The sequence below is a fragment of the Mesoplodon bidens genome, assembly GCF_964165515.1.
Source record: "Mesoplodon bidens genome assembly, chromosome: 15".
Taxonomy (NCBI): domain Eukaryota; kingdom Metazoa; phylum Chordata; class Mammalia; order Artiodactyla; family Ziphiidae; genus Mesoplodon; species Mesoplodon bidens.
In genome coordinates, this window is record NC_138171.1 from 34613820 (window position 1) to 34636804 (window position 22985).

At 38.9% G+C, this 22985-nt stretch overlaps 1 protein-coding gene across 1 annotated transcript in view; it reads left to right on the forward strand.

The window, feature by feature from the left end:
• The first annotated feature begins 2292 nt into the window (after positions 1–2292).
• LOC308629221 (cytochrome P450 3A28-like) overlaps positions 2293–22985 on the forward strand; it is a 43397-nt gene continuing 22704 nt past the window's right edge. The window contains exons 1-8 of the mRNA XM_081256814.1: positions 2293–2421; positions 4853–4946; positions 6800–6852; positions 9226–9325; positions 15183–15296; positions 15558–15646; positions 16980–17128; positions 22680–22807. Of these exons, the coding sequence (XP_081112940.1) occupies positions 2351–2421; positions 4853–4946; positions 6800–6852; positions 9226–9325; positions 15183–15296; positions 15558–15646; positions 16980–17128; positions 22680–22807 (798 nt within the window). The 5' untranslated portion in view covers positions 2293–2350. The remainder of the gene's footprint in view (positions 2422–4852; positions 4947–6799; positions 6853–9225; positions 9326–15182; positions 15297–15557; positions 15647–16979; positions 17129–22679; positions 22808–22985) is intronic.

Genomic DNA, 22985 nt, shown 5'->3' on the forward strand with positions numbered 1-22985 from the left:
ATCTATCTTCATGTTAGCTTACATATGACATGTTGTGATCAATAGCTGTTGAGAAGCCACCTTCAGTCCCTGAGCCTCAGTTTCTGTATCTATAAACTGGGGACTGTATCATGACCCTACTTAACAGCGCCCAGAGAAGGTACTGAAAGAGGGCAGAAATGTGTCAGAATTTGTGGGACTTTCTATGCTACTTTTCCTCAGGATCATCTTCCAGCTTCCCAGGCCTGTCCTTTGTTGGTACTCAAGCTTGTATCCACTTCTCTCCTTCATCACCTCTCTGTAGGGCTCCATTATCCTAGAGGTTCCAGAGGTATGCTACATACTAATCTTGGTTGTGTGTCTCACTCCCTCCTCTGGGAAGCTGCTCTCAAGGTAGGGGAGTGTATGAGCTTCTAGCCCCCAGCCCAGCACAATACCTGTACCTGACATTCACCCATTTGGCCTTGAATCAATGAGTGGATGAACAGATATATTCAGGCATTGTATTTCCAGTGGCAGCTATGGATTTTAACAGGTGCCTCCTGGAGAAAGTCTGAACCCAAAGTTGACAAGCTATGATGGTGGAAATTTCATGTTGCATGACAAGGTCCCAAGGAAATAAAAATGGCAGGTGACATAGTTGGGACTTACTATAATTTACCAATGAGACCTCCACCCACTCGGGCCAGTGTTGGGCAACCCTGGGGACTTTCAGGCCAGAGGGATGGAATGTATTGGCAAGAGGTGAGTATCACTTGCTCCAGAAGGACTGAAAATGAGAAGGATAAAGGGAGAAGGAAGTGCACAAACACAGCTTAAATGTCCTGTGTTTCTATTGAGTTTTAAGAACCTTTGAGGTTTTGTTTTTCATATAATTCACAGTTTCTCAGGCCAAGGAGATACAGCATTTTGGTCAGAGGGAAGACAATGAACCAGTGTAAATTTCAGACCCTCAGTCCTCTAATTTCTCCCATGAGGAATGGGGTGGGGGCTCACAGATGCCACTGACTTCTACTACAGACCTTCTGCTTAGTAACACCTTGCTACCCCTTAAATATTTTCCGTCTAGTCAATGATAAGGAAGCATCTGCTCTGATCCGCCCCCCCTTTGCCCCATAGAAAAACCTCATGTCATCTTTATGGAGTCTTGTTTGCTGTATGTGCCACATCACTGGTGGATAAGGAGGTTGGAGGTCCACTCGGTCACTGGGCTGCTTTCTCCACTTCACTCCCTTCACTCTCATTGATTTTGGACTTGTGGCCTTTCCAGGGAGAGGGGGTCATTCTTTGGTTAAGAATCTGTGTAACTGCTGTCCACTGAAGGACCCTCTGAGGGGCAGGACAGGAAGACTGAATGGATACCCCTTGGTGCAGCCATCACCACATGGTCCATGTCCTGTCTCTCCTTCGGGGGCCCTCTTATCAACAGAACCCGGATGGATCATCCTGAACGTGCAGTGATGGTGGCCAAGGCACAGCCAGGCCCTCTTGTTGTATTAACAATACAGGAAGATGATGCGGTCACCAAATAGCCACAGGAAACAGACACACAGGGGCCCAGAGTTCTCATACTACCAACTCAAGTCCACCAACCTTTCTGATTTCCATACTGCAGAAGGCATTCTGTAAGGTACCAGGGGCATAATGGTGACTAATACTCAGACTGTAGCCCAAACTCTCAATCCGTTAAAGGAAATAGGTGTGGAAACCAACAATGGTTCTGGAGGATAGAAGGACAATAATAGAAGTGTGTGTGTGTGTGTGTGTGTGTGTGTGTGTGTGTGTTGGGGCAGGGGGATGGGGCACGATAGAAGTCATCCAGAAGAGGAAGTGGTTATTCCTATTGGTTAGAGAAGTCTCTAAAACAATGTTCTTTCTGAGCTGGGATTTGAAGGATGAGTAGGTGCCTTATGGGAAAACAAGGATATCTAGGCAGAGGAAACTGCATGGTAAAGATGAGTAGACCTAGCATGTCTGAAGGATTTCAAATTTTGGAGTTCAGGCAGTTACAGAGAAAAGTGCAGTTTAGAGGATATTTGTGGCTAGTGGTTTTATTTGAGTTTCTGTAACCTTTGAAATTACTGATAACACTGATTGAGTTGTTATTGAATGGCCACCGAATATGAAGTCAAGGGAGGTTAAACTGGACTGTCTGTGATGCTTTGCCAACCATCAAGGCAGGGAGGGCTCATGCAGGTGGACCACAGGTAGCCCTTCTATTGGCTGCAGCTCCAGCTCCACCCCCTTCCCAGAACATAAATATTTCAGCCTCAATGAACCATCACTGGGTGTGAAAGGAAGCAGGCAGGCAAAGAGTAACACACGCAGCTGGAAAGAAACTCAGAGGAGAGAATCACTGAGGAAAGTGGCCATGGACCTGATCCCAAGCTTTTCCATGGAAACCTGGGTTCTTCTGGTTACCAGCCTGGTACTCCTCTATCTGTGAGTATCTGTGATTCTGATCGCCTCTGTAACCTTGGACTTGGGGTGCTCATCAGGTCCCACTTTCCCTTTACTGTTTTGAGGATCAGTTAATGGAGGGAAAGTTGCTTAAGCTGTGGGTGCTACAAACACCAAAGGGGTTATTATCGATCTTAACCCAGTTCTGTTGAACGAGTAACCAACCAACACCCCCCACCACCACCACCCCACAAGTTTTTATCTTCTGTAGCTAGGAGGGTTTAGTGACATTATTTGCTCCTGGGGATGATTGACTACCAGTTTCCATGGACCCAGACTAATCAACCAGAATCCACCAGGGGAAGATTTAAAACAACTGGTCCCTGTGCAGTGGGGTGCTGTCCCCTTTCCAAGCTCTGGGGATCCTGGAGACATGAAGTAACTTGGGATTTGTCTCATGACCTTCACCTTCTGGGTTCAGTATCTGCTGCAAGAGCTGTGTAGAAGGATTGGCCCCTGTGTCACTCAGGGGTTCCTGCTTCCTTCCCTCCCTCCCCAGATGTCATTTACACAGGGCACCTTGTCACCCAGGGGCTGGAAATTGATCGCTCTTCACTTCAGATCAGCTCTTCCCCCTTTCCTGTGTCCCTCCTATGGCACCCTCTTCCAAGGCTCAATTCCCCCACCCTGTACTATGCAGAACTATCTACCCCCAAATGAGAAATCTTTAGAGGAGAGGACACTTGGCAGAAATCTTGAAATTATATTCATTTCCTTCAGCTTTTCCTCTCGTCTCTGAGAGCTTTAGCATCAGCATAGAAATGTGAGAATTCATGTAACACATTGAAAGTTCAGAAAGGGAAATTGATTTGCCTTGGTTGTGAAGGTGATGGAAGGAACTGGGGTTGGAATAGCCCAAGTCACTCCCATTTTGGAAGTTGGTGCTCACACCTCCACCAGCTTTTCTGGAGGAAGGATCTAAACACCCAGCTGGGCTTGGCCAAAGTGCCTCTGCTGCCTCTTCAAGCACAGTTTCTTTCAGGCAGTTTTGGGGTTTATTTTATCACATAAGATTTGATGGATTTGTACAGAATATTTGGAACCTGTAAGACCTTAAAAACTAAGCTTCAAAGAAGAAAAAAGTCTTAATCAAACATTCTGGAACACTTTATGGTTATTCATTCTGTGTTGCACAATGCCTCTTTTGCTATCTTCAGGGAGGTACCTGAAGTTTGCAAGGCCCACTTTTAGCTAAAAGTGCTTGCAGAGCATGTTGAAGCATTTATACATAGCACACTTTTCAGCCATACCTTTCTAATTTGCCCCTACAGAGTTAGTTTTGGTGGCCTCGCAGCTTCATCACTAAAACCATTACCAGCAACCTCTTCCCCTCAACCTCTCTTTTCCTCCACTCTGTCAATTCTCAGAAACACCAGACTGAGAAGACCTGCAAGATTTCAAACCCCCCAGTTGTGGGATTCCACAGAGAACACATGAAGATGAGTTTCATGTACACCAGCTGTAGGAAGCACCAGCCTTAATGGCTTTTTGAGGTAGTTGGTGCACAGAGGCAGTAAACAAACTAATCTGTGATTGAGGATCTTGAAAAACATGAGTGTGCCTGGTATTGTGTTTAGCAGGTGAGTATCACAGCTTGGAGGACCAGATACCATTTGAGAAAGAATGGTCTGGAAATGGATCCTTTAGTCATTGGTTCACTTATACAGTTATAGTCAGGGAACATATGGTCAGTCACCCTTCTCCGTAGGGCAAGTCAAGCAAATTGCCTGACAACAGAGACTTGAGTGTAGCTGAAAGGTGCTCACATTTCTATGATGCCAAAGGAAGCCTTGAACACAGTTTGTATTTTATAGAAATAAGGACACTGTTATTCTCTAAGTCTTGATTATGAAGTTGGACTTAAGAAGAATTAAATCCTAAAATGGGGTCAGGACATAGAGGGAAAGAAAAGCATAAAAATCTCCATGCAAATTGTAAGAACAATGTCACAGTAGGCTCTCAATAACTGTTATTTTGCAGACAAAGTTAAGCAAAACCTCATTATTGGAACAGAAAAAGAAATTTTCCCTTTCTACCTAGAATGAGAATCTCCAAATCATCTAAGAGTCAAGTTACTAAATAAATATGAATGAATTCCCTGGAAGAATTCCAGCCTGAACCTCTCAGGACCGCTCAAATTAGAAACATTTATAAAGTATTCACTCTAAGATTGGAACCATGAAGACTTCAGCTGCCTTTAGCTAATCATCATTACCTTTTATGGGTCTCATATTGGTGGTGGGCAAGGAGATGATGAGTGAATGTAATGATTGCTTTTGGAGCTGCTGGTATTATTTATTGCCTACATGTTATCTCCTTAGGTTGACTGTTCCAGTTCTGAGTCAGTGACTGGCCAGCTCCAGCACCAATATTCCACAATTCCTGTGACCTGGTTTCCTCTTTCATTTTATAGATATGGGACTTATTCACATGGACTTTTTAAGAAGCTGGGGATTCCTGGGCCGAGACCTCTGCCTTATTTTGGAAATGTTCTGTCCTACCGAAAGGTGTGTGTTGTTTGAGCTCCAGCTTTGTTTCTTATGGTGGCAAATCTCAGCTGAATAATATAGTAAAACTGTCCCTCCTCAGGAGGAAGTTCTGAGGTTTCACACTTTCCAGAAATATCATGGGACCCACTCAGCACATGGCCAATTTTACAACACGCCTCTATTTTTAGCTGTTTAGGAGCCTCAGGTTTTGCCGCCTCAGACAGCCCAGCTCTCTAGCTGATTCAGCACAGGACTTGATGTTCCATCTGGTGGGTATTGTGAAGAGGATTTTCTTTCTGCCAGGTGCAGATTCCCAGGAAGGCACCATCCCCTTAGTGTTAGGAGAAAAGCATGAAGAGGGTGCCTGGTCGTGGCTTATTAAGCTGTGTACACTACAGTCAGGCTTTCCCGTTGGTAGCGTAAGCTCTGGGTAGCATCTTTTTCTTCCTCCTGGATTGCTTGGTAACTTCAGTTTCTAACGCAGCCTGAGTATTCAGTGTCGGGTAATCTGCACATACTTGAATTATCTCAAGAACTACTAACGCCTGCAGTTATTTCTGTGGTTCTACTCCATTTTTGCTAACCCTGACATCTTTTGTGTTTCGAGGGGTGGAAGAAGAGCTTTTTGCTTTACTTCTGTGCCTCCAAAGAAAGCACCTTATGGATGCATCTGAGCAGTGAGTAGGTGTAACGGAGACAAGATGGTGGTTGTCTAGTTACTTCAGGTATTTAACCACTAAATAAGTTGTGGGGTTTAAAAAAAAAAAAGTAAGGCAGAATCACATATACAAAATCACTAGAAAGGATATGATTTGACAAAATTATTAAAAATTGAACTGAACTCAATAGAATGTACTAGGTGGCATATGGACTATGAATTCTGGCCAAGCCTTGATATTAATCCAGCTCTGATGCCTTGCCCAGGGCCTGGCCGCTGAAATGAAGGTCATGAGCTACATCCATGTGTCCAGGGGGCACAGCCTTGTGTGCAGGCTGCTCTCTGGCTCAGATTTCCTTTCCTGCAGACATAAGGCTTGTTTCTCAGATCCTGATTCTCCCAACTGAGGTCTTCATTGTCTCATTACTGCCTATGAATTTCATGAACTTTTTTCTCTTTGAAAAAGCAATAATTTATTTTCCACCTTTCCCGGATGAACTCCTTAGTAGATGCACTCCAAGACCCATGTTTCTGAGACCTTCACTTTCATAGGTAAACCATCAAATATCACAGCAGAAACTTAGTAACAGGAAGATTTTTTTCCTTTAAGCAACAGAGGGAAAATTCAGGGCAAGTGTTTAAATTGGTGTTGTTGTTTGTAGTTGTGGTAACTCTCCATCTTTTCTGTGTTGAGCTGGAAAACTAGAAGGTGATCTACTTTGTCATTCATTCATTCACTCATTTATTTTCTCATCAACACACACCCCTTAGACTTATTTAAATCTGCTGGACTAAAAAGGTCACTGGTGTCTTTAACTTCCTAATTCTTCTAGAAATCTAGAGAGGGCTCATGAGATAAACGAAAAGGCTGCTTAACAAGGAGATGAAAGTGTGTACAGGCCGATCTAACTTACCCTTCACTTTAGTTTTCTCACGAAAGACAAGGAGGTACTTAGTATTATTCACAGGCAAAGGTAAGCACTTAGTATCTGTAATAGTTAGAGAAAATGCAAGAGTGATTTAAAATTCTCTGTTCCAATATCTCCTTTTTTTTCCTTCATTTCCCCTAAGAAGTCTCTGAATAAGAACTTCCTTCCAACTGCCAGTGGAAAATAGTAAGCCTGATTTCATGGGTTTCAAGGTATTTTTGTCCCCAAAAGAGGTAGGGTTCAATACATTTAGTTTAATAATCTAATTTTGTTTCTCCTTGCAGGGTATTTGGGAGTTTGACAATGGATGTTTTAAAAAGTATGGAAAAATATGGGGGTGAGTATTCTGGAAAGTTCCATTGGATAGACTTGTTATGATGTGGCGCCCCCCTGTGGCATGGAAGACAATATCAGTCCAGAGCTTCTTGGGATGAAGTCATCTATTGTAAAGCTTTGGAGTCTTGTTCTTTCTACCAGGGATCCCTGGTGTCAGCCAGGTGTCCAGGTCTACAGTCTGAATTAGGCCTGGAGATTTGCAGGTCATCACTTTTCTCCAGACTTTGAGGCCCAGGGACTCCTAGCATCTCTTTCTGTCCAGAGTCACTCTTCCCCCCTTCTCCATTTTTCTTTCCTTAGGTTGCATTTAATTGCATAAAATGCATTATTCCAGAACATTCTAACATGTGCCCATAAATGCATTTTTTTACCCTTTCCCACATGATTCACTCTTAATTAAAAGCCAAGAATCCTTTATTTAAGTTTTGCATTTAATATGTCCTTTTGGAAAAAGAGCTGGGGGTTACAGGTAAAGAAAATAGGAAACAATTTCTGCTCAGCTTTTTACATTCTCTACAAGTACGGAGGTTTTTTTGTTATTTATTTTATTTTTTTTTAATTTTCAGCCAAGACTTTCCAATGTAATTGTATTCAATTATTGTTTTATCTACTACTTTTCTCTGACTTTGAAGAGATGTGGGATATATCTAACCCAGAGTGTGTCATGTGGGCTCACAGATTTTAGGAGTTTTGTAGGTTTGATGAGAGCAGCAGGAGAGGTGTAATGTAGTGATTATTTGCCAAAAGGAAGTGGGAGAAGGCTCTGCCTCTCTGAAACTCTTCATCTTCTCTGATCAAGTCCTCAGAAACCATAGGGCCCTGCTGAGTTGCCATGGCCCCAAAAGTCAATGTGATTGAGTGGACAGAACACATAGCCGTGGATCACTACTGGACCAGCTCCAACTGCCCCTCCAACATTTAATACTTGTGAGCTCTGGATAGAGTCACTTTTTCATGGTGGATCCCAGTTCTCTCATTAGAAAATGGTTCTCATGCCTGGGTGTAAGTGAGAACCACCTGGGAGAACTTGTTATAAATACAGAACTTTGACCCCACCCGTCAGCATACCAAATCAATATGATCTGGGATGGGGCCAAAAATCTGAATTTTAACTGGTAGTATAAGAAATACTAAGGCTGGAGTGACATCTGAATATAAAGCGTCACCCCAAACCACTATCCCTTCTCCACCCAGGTGTTTTTGAAAAAACATGATGGGAAAAAGGGAATCATCCAAGTAATATGGTCAGTCAGATGGAAGAGCAGATTAAGTGCCTCTTCAATCCCTTCTGTCACTGCTTCAACACTAAATGCACATGACACCCACTTAAACCCTCTGAGTTTTAGAATTTTGGGGGAGGGGGGTAATAATGCACTGGTTCTCATCCATTTTTATATGGGATCACAAAACCATTTGAAATTCCTGTGTGAAGTCAGAGGAATAATAGGTAACATGTAGAAAACCTTCCATTGTGTTCTAGCCATTGCAAACGATTGATAGAGGAAACAAAATGCTGGAAGACAGTGTGATTAACTTAGAGTCAACCTCATGCCAGTGTCCCATTCCCATGAACGGGCATCCTGACAGTCAGGAGATCAGGCCAAATTGGGATGTATCACATCTGAGGAGTTGGCTTTATGTGGTTAGGTGGGTCAAACGTAGGCCTGCCCTGCTGCTAATGGCTGTCACCTACACGGAGCTTGAGGCCCACTTGGGACCCATGTCAAAGAATAAATATAAGTAATGAAAAGAAAATATTTTAAAAATGAATTATACATGCTCTTCTGAATTTCTTTATTCTCTTTGTCCCTTTGTTTCAAATTTTTCTAAACTTGACGCTACCAAGGATATCTCCTTATTAGTTAATATAATATTTCCTTTTAAAAATTATGAACTAGAAAGCAAATTTTAGAAAATAGAGCAGAGAAAATCTTTCATAATCCCACTCTCACTTGTGGAGTATTCCAAATCTTCTTCCATTTGCAGACACATTTTATGTATTTATGATCAGTGGGTCTATAAGTTTCATAGGCCTTTTTCATGCTTTTGATATATCTTCAGAAATGAGTGGGTAGACACTCCTTAATTAATTATTTTTTCATTCTTAGACAATTTACTTGCCTTCAGTTATTTACTAAGCTAACTTCCTTTTTGATAATGAAATATTTTAAACCTATAAAAGTTATGGAGAATGGCATAGGAAATACCCATGTAAACAACACCTAGACTTAACAAATGTTCTAATGTCATTTCTAACCATGATCTCTAGGAGTAAGGATTATGTAATGTCAGGATGAGAGTCTGGACTTAAGCTGTGACTCCAGCTGCAGAAACCGGATCATTAAATTTAATCACATCTCTTTTCCCTACACAGGTGTTATGAAGGTCAACAGCCTCTGTTGGTTATCACAGATCCAGACATGATCAAAACAGTGCTAGTGAAAGAATGTTATTCTGTCTTCACAAACCGGAGGGTAAGCATCCATTTTTTAAGTTTAAATATTATTTATTTATTAAATATTTATTCTGTAATAATTATAAATTCACAGGATATTGTCAAAAGAGAAAAATACAGAAAGGTGCTGTGAAGGAAACCCTTCATCCTGTTTCCCCCAAAGGTTAATATCTTGCATAATTATAGTACAGTATCAAAGTAGGAAATTGACATTGATACTATTCACATAGCTTATTCAGATTTTATCAGTTTTATGTGCATTCATTTGGTGTGAGTTTGTGTGTGTTACTCTATGAAAATTTATCATAGATGTAGATTTGTGTAACTACCACCACAATCAATGTATAGAAATGTTACTTCCCCATCAATCTCTCTCTAGCCATTCTTTTTTAGTCACAGTGAGTAGCTTGTCTTTTCCTCTTATCAGGGTCTTAGTAGAGCAATTTTTTTGTATTTTTATAGTTTATTATTTTATCCATACTAAAACACTTCATGAAATCCCTTACTGTTTTTTTGTTTTGTTTTTACATCTTTATTGGAGTATAATTGCTTTACAATGGTGTGTTAGTTTCTGCTTTATAACAAAGTGAATCAGTTATACATACACATATGTCCCCATATCTCTTCCCTCTTGCATCTCCCTCCCTCCCACCTTCCCTATCCCACCCTTCTAGATGCTCACAAAGCACCGAGCTGATCTCCCTGTGCTATGCGGCTGCTTCCCACTAGCTATCTATTTTACGTTTGGTAGTGTATATATGTCCATGCCACTCTCTCACTTTGTCCCAGCTTACCCTTCCCCCTCCCTGTATCCTCAAGTCCATTCTGTAGTAACTCTGCATCTTTATTCCCATCTTGCCCCTAGGTTCTTCATGACCATTTTTTTTTTAGATTCCATATATATGTGTTAGCATACAGTATTTGTTTTTCTCTTTCTGACTTACTTCACTCTGTATGACAGTCTCTAGGTCCATCCACCTCACTACAAATAACTCAGTTTCATTCCTTTTTATGGCTGAGTAATATTCCATTGTATATATGTGCCACATCTTCTTTATCCATTCATCTGTTGATGGACAGTTCGGTTGCTTCCATGTCCTGGCTATTGTAAAAAGAGCTGCAATGAACATTTTGGTACATGACTCTTTTTGAATTATGGTTTTCTCAGGGTATATGCCCATTAGTGGGATTGCTGGGTCGTATGGGAGTTCTATCTGTAGTTTTTTAAGGAACGTCCATACTGTTCTCCATAGTGGCTGTATCAATTTACATTGCCACCAACTGTGCAAGAGGGTTCCCTTTTCTCCACACCCTCTCCAGTATTTATTGTTTGTAGATTTTTTGATGATGGCCATTCTGACCGGTGTGAGATGATATCTCATTGTAGTTTTGATTTGCATTTCTCTAATGATTAATAATGTTGAGCATTCTTTCATTGTGTCTGGTGACAATCTGTATATCTTCTTTGGGGAAATGTCTATTTAGGTCTTCTGCCCATTTTTGGATTGGGTTGTTTGTTTTTTTAATGTTGTGCTGCATGAGCTGCTTGTAAATTTTGGAGATTAATCCTTTGTCAGTTGCTTCATTGGCAAATATTTTCTCCCATTCTGAGGGTTGTCTTTTGGTCTTGTTTATGGTTTCCTTTGCTGTGCAAAAGCTTTGAAGTTTCATTAGGTCCCATTTGTTTATTTTTGTTTTTATTTCTATTCCTCTAGGAGGTGGGTCAAAAAGGATCTTGCTGTGATTTATATCATGGAGTGTTCTGCCCATGTTTTCCTCTAAGAGTTTGATAGTGTCTGGCCTTACATTTAGGTCTTTAATCCATTTTGAGTTTATTTTTGTGTATGGTGTTAGGGAATGTTCTAAGTTCATTCTTTTACATGTAGCTGTCCGGTTTTCCCAGCACCACTTATTGAAGAGACTGTCTTTTCTCCATTGTATATCCTTGCCTCCTTTGTCATAGATTAGTTGACCATAGGTGCGTGGGCTTATCTCTGGGCTTTCTATCTTGTTCCATTGATCTATGTTTCTGTTTTTGTGCCAGTACCATATTGTCTTGATTACTGTAGCTTTGTAGTATAGTCTGAAGTCAGGAAGTCTGATTCCTTCAGCTCCGTTTTTTTCCCCTCAAGACTGTTTTGGCTATTCAGGGTCTTTTGTGTCTCCATACAAATTTAAGATTATTTTGTTCTAGTTCTGTAAAAAATGCCATTGATAATTTGATAGGGATTGCATTGAATCTGTAGATTGCTTTGGGTAGTATAGTCATTTTCACAATATTGATTCTTCCAATCCAAGAACATGGTATATCTCTCCATCTGTTGGTATCATCTTTAATTTCTTTCATCAGTGTCTTATAGTTTTCTACATACAGGTCTTTTGTCTCCTTAGGTAGGTTTATTCCTAGGTATTTTATTCTTTTTGTAACAATGGTAAATGGGAGTGTTTCTTTAATTTCTCTTTCAGATTTTTCATCATTAGTGTATAGGAATGCAAGAGATTTGTGCATTAATTTTGTATCTTGCAACTTTACCAAATTCATTGATTAGCTCTAGTAGTTTTCTGGTAAAGTCTTTAGGATTCTCTATGTATAGTACCATGTCATCTGCAAACAGTGACAGTTTTACTTCTCTTCCAATTTGTATTCCTTTTATATCTTTTTCTTCTCTGATTGCCGTGGCTAGGACTTCCAAAACTATGTTGAATAATAGTGGTGAGAGTGGACATCCTTGTCTTATTCCTGATCTTAGAGGAAATGCTTTCAGTTTTTCACCATTGAGAATGATGTTTGCTGTGGGTTTGTTGTATACGGCCTTTGTTATGTTGAGGTAGTTTCCCTCTATGTCCACTTTCTGGAGAGTTTTTATCATAAATCGGTGTTGAATTTTGTCAAAAGCTTTTTCTGCATCTATTGAGATGATCATATGGTTTTTATTCTTCAATTTGTTAATATGGTGTATCACATTGATTGATTTGCTTATATTGAAGAATCCTTGCATCCCTGGGATAAACCCCACTTGATCATGGTGTATGATCCTTTCAATATCTTGTTGGATTCTGTTTTCTAGTATTTTGTGGAGGATTTTTGCATCTATATTCATCAGTGATATTGGTCTGTAATTTTGTTTTTTTGTAGTATCTTTGTCTGGTTTTGATATCAGGGTGATGGTGGCCTCATAGAATGAGTTTGGGAGCGTTCCTTCCTCTGCAATTTTTTGGAAGAGTTTGAGAAGGATGGGTGTTAGCTCTTCTCTAAATGTTTGATAGAACTCACCTAAGAAGCCATCTGGTCCTGGACTTTTGTTTGTTGGAAGATTTTTAATCACAGTTTCAATTTCATTACTTGTGATTGGTCTGTTCATATTTTCTATTTCTTCCTGGTTCAGTCTTGGAAGGTTATACCTTTCTAAGAATTTGTCCTTTTCTTCCAGGTTGTCCATTTTATTGGCATAGAGTTGCTTGTAGTAGTCTCTTAGGATGCTTTGTATTTCTGTTGCGTCTGTTGTAACTTCTCCTTTTTCATTTCTAATTTTATTGATTTGAGTCCTCTCCCTCTTTTTCTTGATGAGTCTGGCTAATGCTTTATCAATTTTGTTTATCTTCTCAAAGAACCAGCTTTTAGTTTTATTGATCTTTGCTATTGTTTTCTTTGTTTCTATTTCATTTATTTCTGCTCTGATCTTTATGATTTCTTTCCTTCTGCCAACTTTGGGTTTTATTTGTTCTTCTTTCTCTAGTTCCTTTAGGTGTAAGGTTAGATTGTTTATTTGAGATTTTTCTTCTTTCTTGAGGTAGGCTTGTATAGCTATAAACTTCCCACTTAGAGCTGCTTTTGCTGCATCCCATAGGTTTTGGATCATTGTATTTTCATTGTCATTTGTCTCTAGGTATTTTTTGATTTCCTCTTTGATTTGTTCTGTGATCTCTTGGTTATTTAGTAATGTATTGTTTAGCCTCCATGTGTCTGTGTTTTTTACGTTTTTTCCCCTGTGATTGATTTCTAATCTCATAGCGTTGTGGTCAGAAAAGGTACTTGATATGACTTCAATTTTCTTAAATTTACTGAGGCTTGATTTGTGACCCAAGATGTGGTCTATCCTAGAGAATGTTCCATGTGCACTTGAGAAGAAAGTGTAATCTGCTATTTTTGGATGGAATGTCCTACAAATATCAATTAAATCTATCTGGTCTATTGTGTCATTTAAAGCTTGTGTTTCCTTATTATTTTACTGTTTGGATGATCTGTCCATTGGTGTAAGTGAGGTGTTAAAGCCCCCCACTATTATTGTGTTACTGTCGATTTCCTCTTTTATAACTCTTAGCAGTTGCCTTATGTATTGAGGTGTTCCTATGTTGGGTGCATATAAATTTATAATTGTTATATCTTCTTCTTGGATTGATCCCTTGATCATTATGTAGTGTCTTTCCTTGTCTCTTGTAACATTCTTTATTTTAAAGTCTGTTTCATCTGATATGAGTATTGCTACTCCAGCTTTCTTTTGATTTCCATTTGCATGGAATATCTTTTTCCAACCCCTCACTTTCAGTCTGTATGTGTCCCTAGGTCTGAAGTGGGTCTCTTGTAGACGGCATATATATGGGTCTTGTTTTTTTTTTGGGGGGGGTTCTTGTTTTTGTATCCATTCAGCAAGTCTGTGTCTTTTGGTTGGAGCATTTAATCCATTCATTTTTAAGGTAATTATTGACATGTATGTTCCTATGACCATTTTCTTAATTGTTTTGGGTTTGTTTTTGTAGGTCCTTTTCTTCTCTTGGGTTTCCCACTTAGAGAAGTTCCTGTAGCATTTGTTGTAGAGCTGGTTTGGTGGTGCTGAATTCTCTTAGCTTTTGCTTGTCTGTAAAGCTTTGGATTTCTCCATCGTATATGAATGAGATCCTTGCCAGGTAGAGTAATCTTGGTTGTAGGTTCTTCCCTTTCATCACTTTAAGTATATCATTCCACTCCCTTCTGGCTTATAGAGTTTTTGCTGAGAAATCAGCTGTTAACCTTATGGGAGTTCCCTTGTATGTTCTTTGTCATTTTTCCCTTGCCACTTTCAATAATTTTTCTTTGTCTTTAATTTTTGCCTATTTGATTACTATGTGTCTCAGCATGTTTCTCCTTGGGTTTATCCTGCATGGGACTCTCTGCACTTCCTGGACTTGGGTGGCTGTTTCCTTTCCTATATTAGGGAAGTTTTCAACTTATAATCTCTTCAAATATTTTTTTGGGTCCTTTCTCTCTATCTTCTCCTTCTGGGACCCCTATAAGGCGAAGGTTGTTGCATTTAATGTTGTCCCAAAGTTGTCTTAGGCTGTCTTCATTTCTTTTCATTCTTTTTTCTTTATTCTGTTCTGCGGCAGTGAATTCCACCATTCTGTCTCCCAGACCACTTATCTGTTCTTCTGCCTCAGTTATTCTGCTATTGATTCCTTCTAGTGTAGTTTTCATTTCAGTTATTTTATTGTTCATCTCTGTTTGTTTGTTCTTTAATTCTTCTAGGCCTTTGTTAAACATTTCTTGCATCTTCTCGATCTTTACCTCCATTTTTTCCCCAAGGTCCTGGATCATCTTCACTATCATTATTCTGAATTCTTTTTCTGGAAGGTTGCCTATCTCCACTTCATTTAGTTGTTTTTTGGGGGTTTTATCTTGTTCCTTCATCTGGTACACAACCCTCTGCCTTTTCATCTTATCTATCTTTCTGTGAATGTAGGTTTTTTTCCACAGGCTGCAGGATTGTAGTTCTTCTTGCTTCTGCTGTCTGCCCTCTCCAGATAGCTATTTCTCTGGAGCTTCAGGAATAGGCTCCCAGATCTGGTCAGTCACCTTGAGACAGTGCCAATAAGACTCTGTGTTTTGCTTTTGACTCTAGTTTCTTGGTCCAGTGGGAATTATGAAAAATGCCATCTCTTTGTCTGAGGATGAACAATGGAAGAGGATACGAACATTGCTGTCTCCAGCCTTCACCAGCGGAAAGCTCAAGGAGGTAAGAAAAGAAGAGGACTTTCAACTAGAAACTTAAGGAATGACTCTAGGGACAGGTAGAAAATAATATCATAGTCCCTTTCCAAAGAGAAGTCTGCTGAATTTGAGTTTTCTAATGATGGTCTTTTATCTTTACATCCTAGAAGAGACATTTTAAGATTCCTTATAAAATGCCACTTACTGCTCCATGCTTGGGAAAGCCAGGTCCTTCTAGGACTTGAGTCTGCATTTAACTTCAGGTGATGTTGTACTTTGTATCTAGATGTTCCCCATCATTAGCCAGATTGGAGACATGTTGGTGAGGAACTTGAAGAAGGAAGCAGAGAAAGGCAAGCCCATCAACATGAAAGAGTAAGTAGGGGTGAAGCTGCTGGTACCTGAGCTCCATTGAGACCCTCCAGCTGCCTGCCATGGAGCCAGATTCACACTGCTGAGTTACTGTAGTGACCAGACAGAAGTAAGTATGTGGTGGTACCACTCCAATGGGCCACCCCAGAATGAGTGGTGGCTCGCCAAAGAAAGCAGGGCAGCCAGGAGAGAAAGGGTCTTCTCCTGTGTACATGAGCCAGGGTGAACTTATCTGCTTAACTGTCACTTCGGATATTCTGGAAGACAAAAACACATAGTTTAGAAAGGAGAAACATTGTTGTGCACAGTACTGAGTGTAGAGGGTGTGGAGCGGAGGTGGGGAAGGCTCTTCATACATATTGGCAGGCAGTGCACTGGGCAGGAATGTTACAGTATGGAACTTGAAACAACTTAAATCTCTTCACAGTTTTCCTGAGGAAAAGGCTAAATATTAATTCTTAACCACCATTTGTTCTTCCTTCAGCCTCAAAAGAGAGAAGGCCCTGTACAGGCTATGGGTAGAGTGATCATAGCATTTGTTGTCTAAACTGAGATTTTTTTTTAAATTCTGCTGTAACAACAGGTATAAACTGAGAATGTCCTGGGAAAACTGAGGACATAAGATCACTTAGCTATGGGATTCCCTAAGTCAAATTTGGAGTAATTTATTATTTTTTTAACTAGAAATATTTTTAGTTCTTACATTTCACAGAAATGAGTCTGCCCTCAGGTCAACCACAGACCACTGAAGTTGAGGAAGTGTGGGTCTTTCAGGATCCTTAGCAGGGGTGTAAGACAGTGAGGGATGATGTTCCTGGCAACTCAGAACAGGTTGCTGCTGTTCTCTAATGTGCTGAAGAGGAATCAGCTCTGAGCACAGGTTCTGTGGTGAGGCAAGATCCAGATCAATGATCAATGTCCCCTTTCTTGACTCCCCCAGGATGTGTTAAATTTATACCCTTGGTTCTGCTCAGACACAGTCCTTATACACTTATTATTGCCTGTAGTCAAAACACTACTGTACTTTGTCTGATTACGGGTGTCTATCCCTCTATGACTGAGTTCCTTGAGTTTGTGGGGGGGATGTCTAACTTGCCTTAGTGTCCCCATCCCTCCTGGCACAGGGCCAGCTGCATCACTGGCACCTCAGACACACCTCATGAGTGAGTGATAGTAGCACAGACTCTTCCATGGTCCAACAGGTGGTTCTGAAAGAGTGTGGCTCTTTACCTGCCTTGTCTGGGCATCTGATTTTACATGCACTTCTTGTTATATGTGTTGAGTAAGGAGAGTAAAGAGGTGTTGACTTTAGTTGTTCATATCTTTCTCTACTCAGCTTCTTTGGGGCCTACAGCATGGATGTGATTACTGGCACAGCATTTGGAGTGAGCATTGATTCCCTCAACAACCCACAAGATCCCTTTGTGAAATATAGCAAGAAGATTTTAAAATTCAATCTCCTCTCTCCATTAATTCTCTCAATAAGTATGTGGACTACTTTATTCCTTTTTCTTTAGTCCTTCTTCCATCCCTCCTTCCCTCTCTCCTTTCCTCCCTCTCCACCTTTCTTCCTTTATCTTTCTTTTTTTAAAACTATTTTTGTTTTTATTTATTTATTTTTGGCTGAATTGGGTCTTCGTTGCTGCACGCAGGCTTTATCTAGTTGTGGCAAGCGGGGGCTACTCTTTGTTGTGGTGCGCTGGCTTCTCATTGTGGTGGCTTCCCTTGTTGTGGAGCATGGACTCTAGGCGTGTGGGCTTCAGTAGTTGTAGCACACGGGCTCAGTAGTTGTGACTCGTGGGCTCAGTAGTTGTGGTGCATGGGCTTAGTTGCTCTGCAGCATGTGGGATCTTCCTGGACCAGGGCTCGAACCCATGTCCCCTGCATTGGCAGGTGGATTCTTAACCACTGTGCCACCAGGGAAGCCCTATCTTTCTTTTTTAAATAATAGCTTTATTGAGATACAATTCACATGCCATATAATGCACTAGTGTAAAATGTATAATTCATTGGTTTTTACATCCTACCTATCCATCAACAGATGAAATGGACAGGCAAAATATATACAACATTCAATATACACAACTGGATATTGTATGTGCATGTGTGTACATATACACACACATATATATGTGTGTATATATATACATATATATATATATGAGAAAGCCAGGTTCTTCTAGGACTTGAGTCTCCATATATATATATACATATACATATATATATACACACACACACACAATTGAATATTATTCACCCAGAAGAGGAAGAAAATCCTGCCATTTGCAACAAAGTGGAAGGACCTAGAGGGTATTATGTTAAGTGAAATAAGTCAAACAGAGAAAGGCAAATACTTATATGTAGAATAAAAAAAAACTAAACTAAAAAAAAAGAAGAAGAAGAAGAAAACCAAACTCATAGAAAAACAAGATCAGATTTTTGGTTACCAGAGGTGTGGGTTGAGTGGTGGGAGAATTGGATAAAAGTGGTCAAAAGGTATAAATATTCAGTTGTAACATAAAAAGTACTGAAAGTGTAATGTACAATGTGAGTATAGTTAACACTGCTGTGTGATATATTTGTACATTACTAAGAAAGTCGATCATAAAAGTTCTCATCACAAGGGAAGATATTTTTTTGTAACTATATGAGGTGAGGAATGTTAACTAAACTTATGGGGTTAATTTCACAATATACGTATGTTAAGTCATTATGCTGTACCCAAACTAATACAGTACTGTATCTCAACTATAACTCAGTAAAGTTGAAAAAAAAGGGTTTTAGTACATTCAAAGATATGTGCAACCATCACTACAGTCAATTGTTGCACATTTCTGTCAACTCACAAGCCCTGTACCTGATAACTATAACCTCTCACTCCTCTTAGCCCTAAGCAACCACTAATCTACTTCCTACCTCTATAGATTTGCTTATTCTGGACACTTCGTATAGATGGAATCATATATGTGGGCTTTTGTGGCTGGCTTCTTTCACTTATCATGATGTTTTTCAAGGGTAATCTAAATTGTAGCATATATCAGTACTTCATTTCTTTGTATAACCAAATAATATCCCATTATATGGACATTCTGCATTTTGTTTATCCATTCATCAGTTGACAGACACTTGGGTCATTCCCAGCTTTCGACTATTATGAACAGTGCTGCTATGCCCATTCATGTACAAGTTTTCGTTTAAATACCTGTTTTCAATTCTTTGGGTATGTAGTCAGAGGTGAAATTGCTGAGTTATATAGTAACTCTGTTTAACTTATAAGTAACTGCCAAACTGTTTCCCCACAATCTTTTTTAGATAAATGTCTATTCAAATATTTTGCCCATTTATAGTTGGATTATATTCAATACTTCTGTTGTTGAGTTGTAAGTGTTCTTTATATATTCTAGGTAAGTGTCCCTTATCAGACATGATTTGGAAAGTTTTTTTTTTCCTTTCTGTAGGTGTCTCTTCACTTTCTTGATAGTTTGCTTTAAAGTGCAAAATTTTTAATTTTCATCATGCACAAATTCTTTATTTTCCTTTTTTTCTCTGTGCTTTTGGTGTCATGTCTAAGAATCCATTGCCAAATCTGAGGTCATGAAGATCTACCCATTGGTTTTCTTCTAAGAGTTGTATAGTTTTAGCTCATATGTTTAGGTCTTTGATTTATTTTGAGTTTATTTTTGTATATGGTGTAAGGTAAGGGTCTATTTCATTCTTTTGCATGTAGCTATCCAGTTATCCCAGAACCTTTTATTAAAGACTATTTTGTCTCCATTGAATGGTCTTGTAACCCTTCTCAACATGCAGTTTACCATAGACAAGTGGATTTATTTCCAGAGTCTAAATTTTATTCTATTTATCTATATGTTCATTCTTATGCCAGTATGACATTGCCTTGATTATTATAGATTTATGATAAATTTTGAAATCAGCAGTACGAGTCCTACAACTTTATTCTTTTTTTTTTTTTTCGAGATCGTTTTGGCTCTTCTGTGCCCCTGGCAATTGCATATGAATTTTAAATTCAACTTTTCAATTTCTACAAAGAAGCCAGCCAGAATTCTGATAGGGAATGTGTTAAATCTGTAGAGTTGCTGTCTTGCCAATGTTTAGTATTCTTATACATGTACATGGGATGTTTTTCATTTACTTAGATTTTCTTTATTTCAACAATATTGCAGTTTTCAGGGTAGATGTTTTGCACTTCTTTTGTTAACTTATTCCTAAATATTCTTTTTTTATGTTATTATAGAGTTATTTTCTTAATTTCACTTTTGGGATATTTATAACAGTGTATAGAAATTGAATTGATTTTGTATATTGACCTTGTTTCCCGAAACCCTGTTGAAATTGTGTATTAGTTCTAATAGGATGTTAGTGGATTATTTAGGATTTTTTATATACAAGATCATGTTATCTGATGGTAGAGGAGTTTTACTTCATTTTCTATACGGAAGCATTTTATTTCCTTTTGTTGCCTAATTACCCTGGCTAGAACCTCTAGACTGGAAGTGATGAGAGAGGTTTCCTAGTCTTGTTCTTTTTTTTCCTTCTTCAAATTATACATATGTATTTTATTTACACTTTGTATTTGATATATTTCATGATAAACAATTTTTTTCCATCTTAACCATTTTTTAAGTGTGCAGTTCAGTGGTATCAAATACGTTCACATCGTTGTGTAAAAATCACCTCTGTCCATCCCCATAACTGTTTTCATCTTGTGAAACTGAAGCTCTATACCCATTAAACAATAACTCCCTGTTATTCCTTGCCCCCAGCCCCTGGTAACTACCAGTCTACTTTCTGTCTTTATGATTTTCCTAGTCTTGTTCTTAAACTTAGGGAAAGTTTAAGCTTAGGGGAAGCATGCAGTCTTTCATTATTAAGTATAGTGTTAGCTTAGTTTTTCATAGATGCCTTTTCTCAAGTTGAGGAAATTCCCTTCTGTTCCTGTTTGTTGAGTATTTTTATCACAAGAGAGTGTTGGGTTTTGTCACATGCTTTTTATGCATCTATTAGATGATCACGTGGTCATCGTTTTTTATTCCTTTGACATGGTTTATTATAACACTTTGTATTCTTGGGACAAAGCCCACTTGGTTATGGTGTATATCACTTTTTATATGTTGCTAGATTCAGTTTGCTAGTATTCTGTTGAGGATTTGTGCACCCATGGTATAAGATATGTTGGTCTGTAGCTTTCTTTACTTGTGCTGGTTTGAATGACTGATTAATTGATTGATTGCTTGATTGACTGATTGAAGCAAAGTATAGTGACTTTATTAGGAAAACCAGTAGACCAGGAAGATGGTGGACTAGTGTCCCAAAGAACCATCTTATCCAATTTGCCTGGTTTTAGTACAGATTCATACAATTTGGAAGTGTTCCAACATCTTCCACTTTTTGGAAGAGTTTGTTTAAAAAAATGGTGTTAATTCTTTAAATATTTGGTAGTATTCACCATTGAAACCATCTAGACATGAGCTTTTCTTTGCCAAACTGTGGGTGGTTTCTTGATTACTAACTAAAACTTTGTACTTCTAATAGGTATATCAGATTGTCTATTTCTTTTTAAGTCAGTTTCTATAGTTTGTGTCTTTCTAAGAATCCATCCATTTTATCTAAATTGTCTAATTTATTGCCATACTGTTGTTCATAGATTACTTTTTTGTCTTGAAATAAAGTTAATTTACAATGTTGTGTTAGTTTCAAGTGTACAACAAAGTGATTCAGCTATGCAGACACACACACGTATATGTATTCTTTTAATTAATTAATTAATTAATTAATTTTTGGCTGCGATGGGTCTTCGTTGCCACGCACGGGCTTTCTCTAGCTGCAGCGAGTGGGGGCTACTCTTCACTGTGGTGTGCGGGCTTCTCACTGTGGTGGCTTCTTTTGTTGCGGAGCACGGGCTCTAGGTGCACGGGCTTCAGTAGTTGTGGCGCAGGGGCTTAGTTGCTCTGAGGCATGTGGGATCTTCCCAGACCAGGGATCAAACCCGTGTCCCCTGCATTGGCAGGCAGATTCTTAACCACTGCGCCACCAGGGAAGTTCCTGTATATGTATTCTTTTTCAGATTCTTTTCCTATAGGTTATTACAAGTTATTGAGTATATGTAGATTTCTTTATAGTCCTTTTCATTTTTAAAATGTCAGTAGCAATTTCTGATGCTAAAAATTTGAGTGTTTTCTCTTATTTTCTTGGCCAATCTATCTAAAAATCCTTTTCAAAACATCAACTTTTGTTTTCACTGATTTTCTCCATTGTTTTTTATTCTCCTGTTCATTATAGTTTCTTCACTTATCTTTACTATTTTCTACCTTCTGCTTACTTTATGTTTTGTTTGCTCTTCTCTTTTCAGTGTATTAAGGTGGAAATTTAGCTTCTTGATTTGAGATCTCTGTTCTTTTAATATCTAAACATATAGCCATAAATATCTCTCTGAACACCACTTTTGCTCCATCCCATCAGTTTTGGTATATTGTGTCTTCATTTTTATTTATCTAAAAGTAATTTCTGATTGCCTTTTGATATCTTCTACAACCTATTGGGTATTTAAATGGGTGTTATTTAATTTCTACATATTTGTGTGTTTCCCAATTTTCTTTCTGTTATTGATTTCTAATTACATTCCATTGTGGTGGAAAGACACACACCATATTATTTCTATCATGACTATTATTTTTTAAACTGCACGATTAATTGAAGTAACAGATTACAGTCTGGTTTATCCAAAGAGATGCTAGTCCAAGAATTAAAGGCCATGAGGTCCCAGAATGTAATCCAGTTCCTTTGGTCAATCCAAAGATGCAGAAGGGGCCACTGATCTCACTGTTGTAGTGATGGCCCCTATATGTGGACTTGGCCTTGCTCAGTCATTGGCTTCAAAGTCTGAGCAAAAGTCATAGAGGCAATGGGTCATGATCAAGTATCCTGGTGGTTTTACTTTTTTGATTGGTAGAGCAAATTATGATTGATCCAAGTAAACTTTGCATTTTCACTGTGCTTCCTTTTATCTTTTTCCCTACAGTATTCTTTCCATTCCTCATCCCAGTCTTTGAACTATTAAATATTACTCTGTTTCCAAAAAGTTCTGTGAATTTTTTAACGAAGTCTGTAAAAAGGATGAAAGAGAGTCGCCTCAAAGATAAACAAATGGTAAAGTCTGGTGGTGGTTACATGAGGGGGTTCACTTTTTGATAATTTATTGAGCTTTACACCTATTCCTTATGCATATCTCTACATTTTTTAAAGGTAGGTAGAAAACTATAGAGTTTAGAATCAGAGGGCTCTAAAATTTGGGGGGAATGAATAAGGAGGAAGTTGGGGAAGGAAA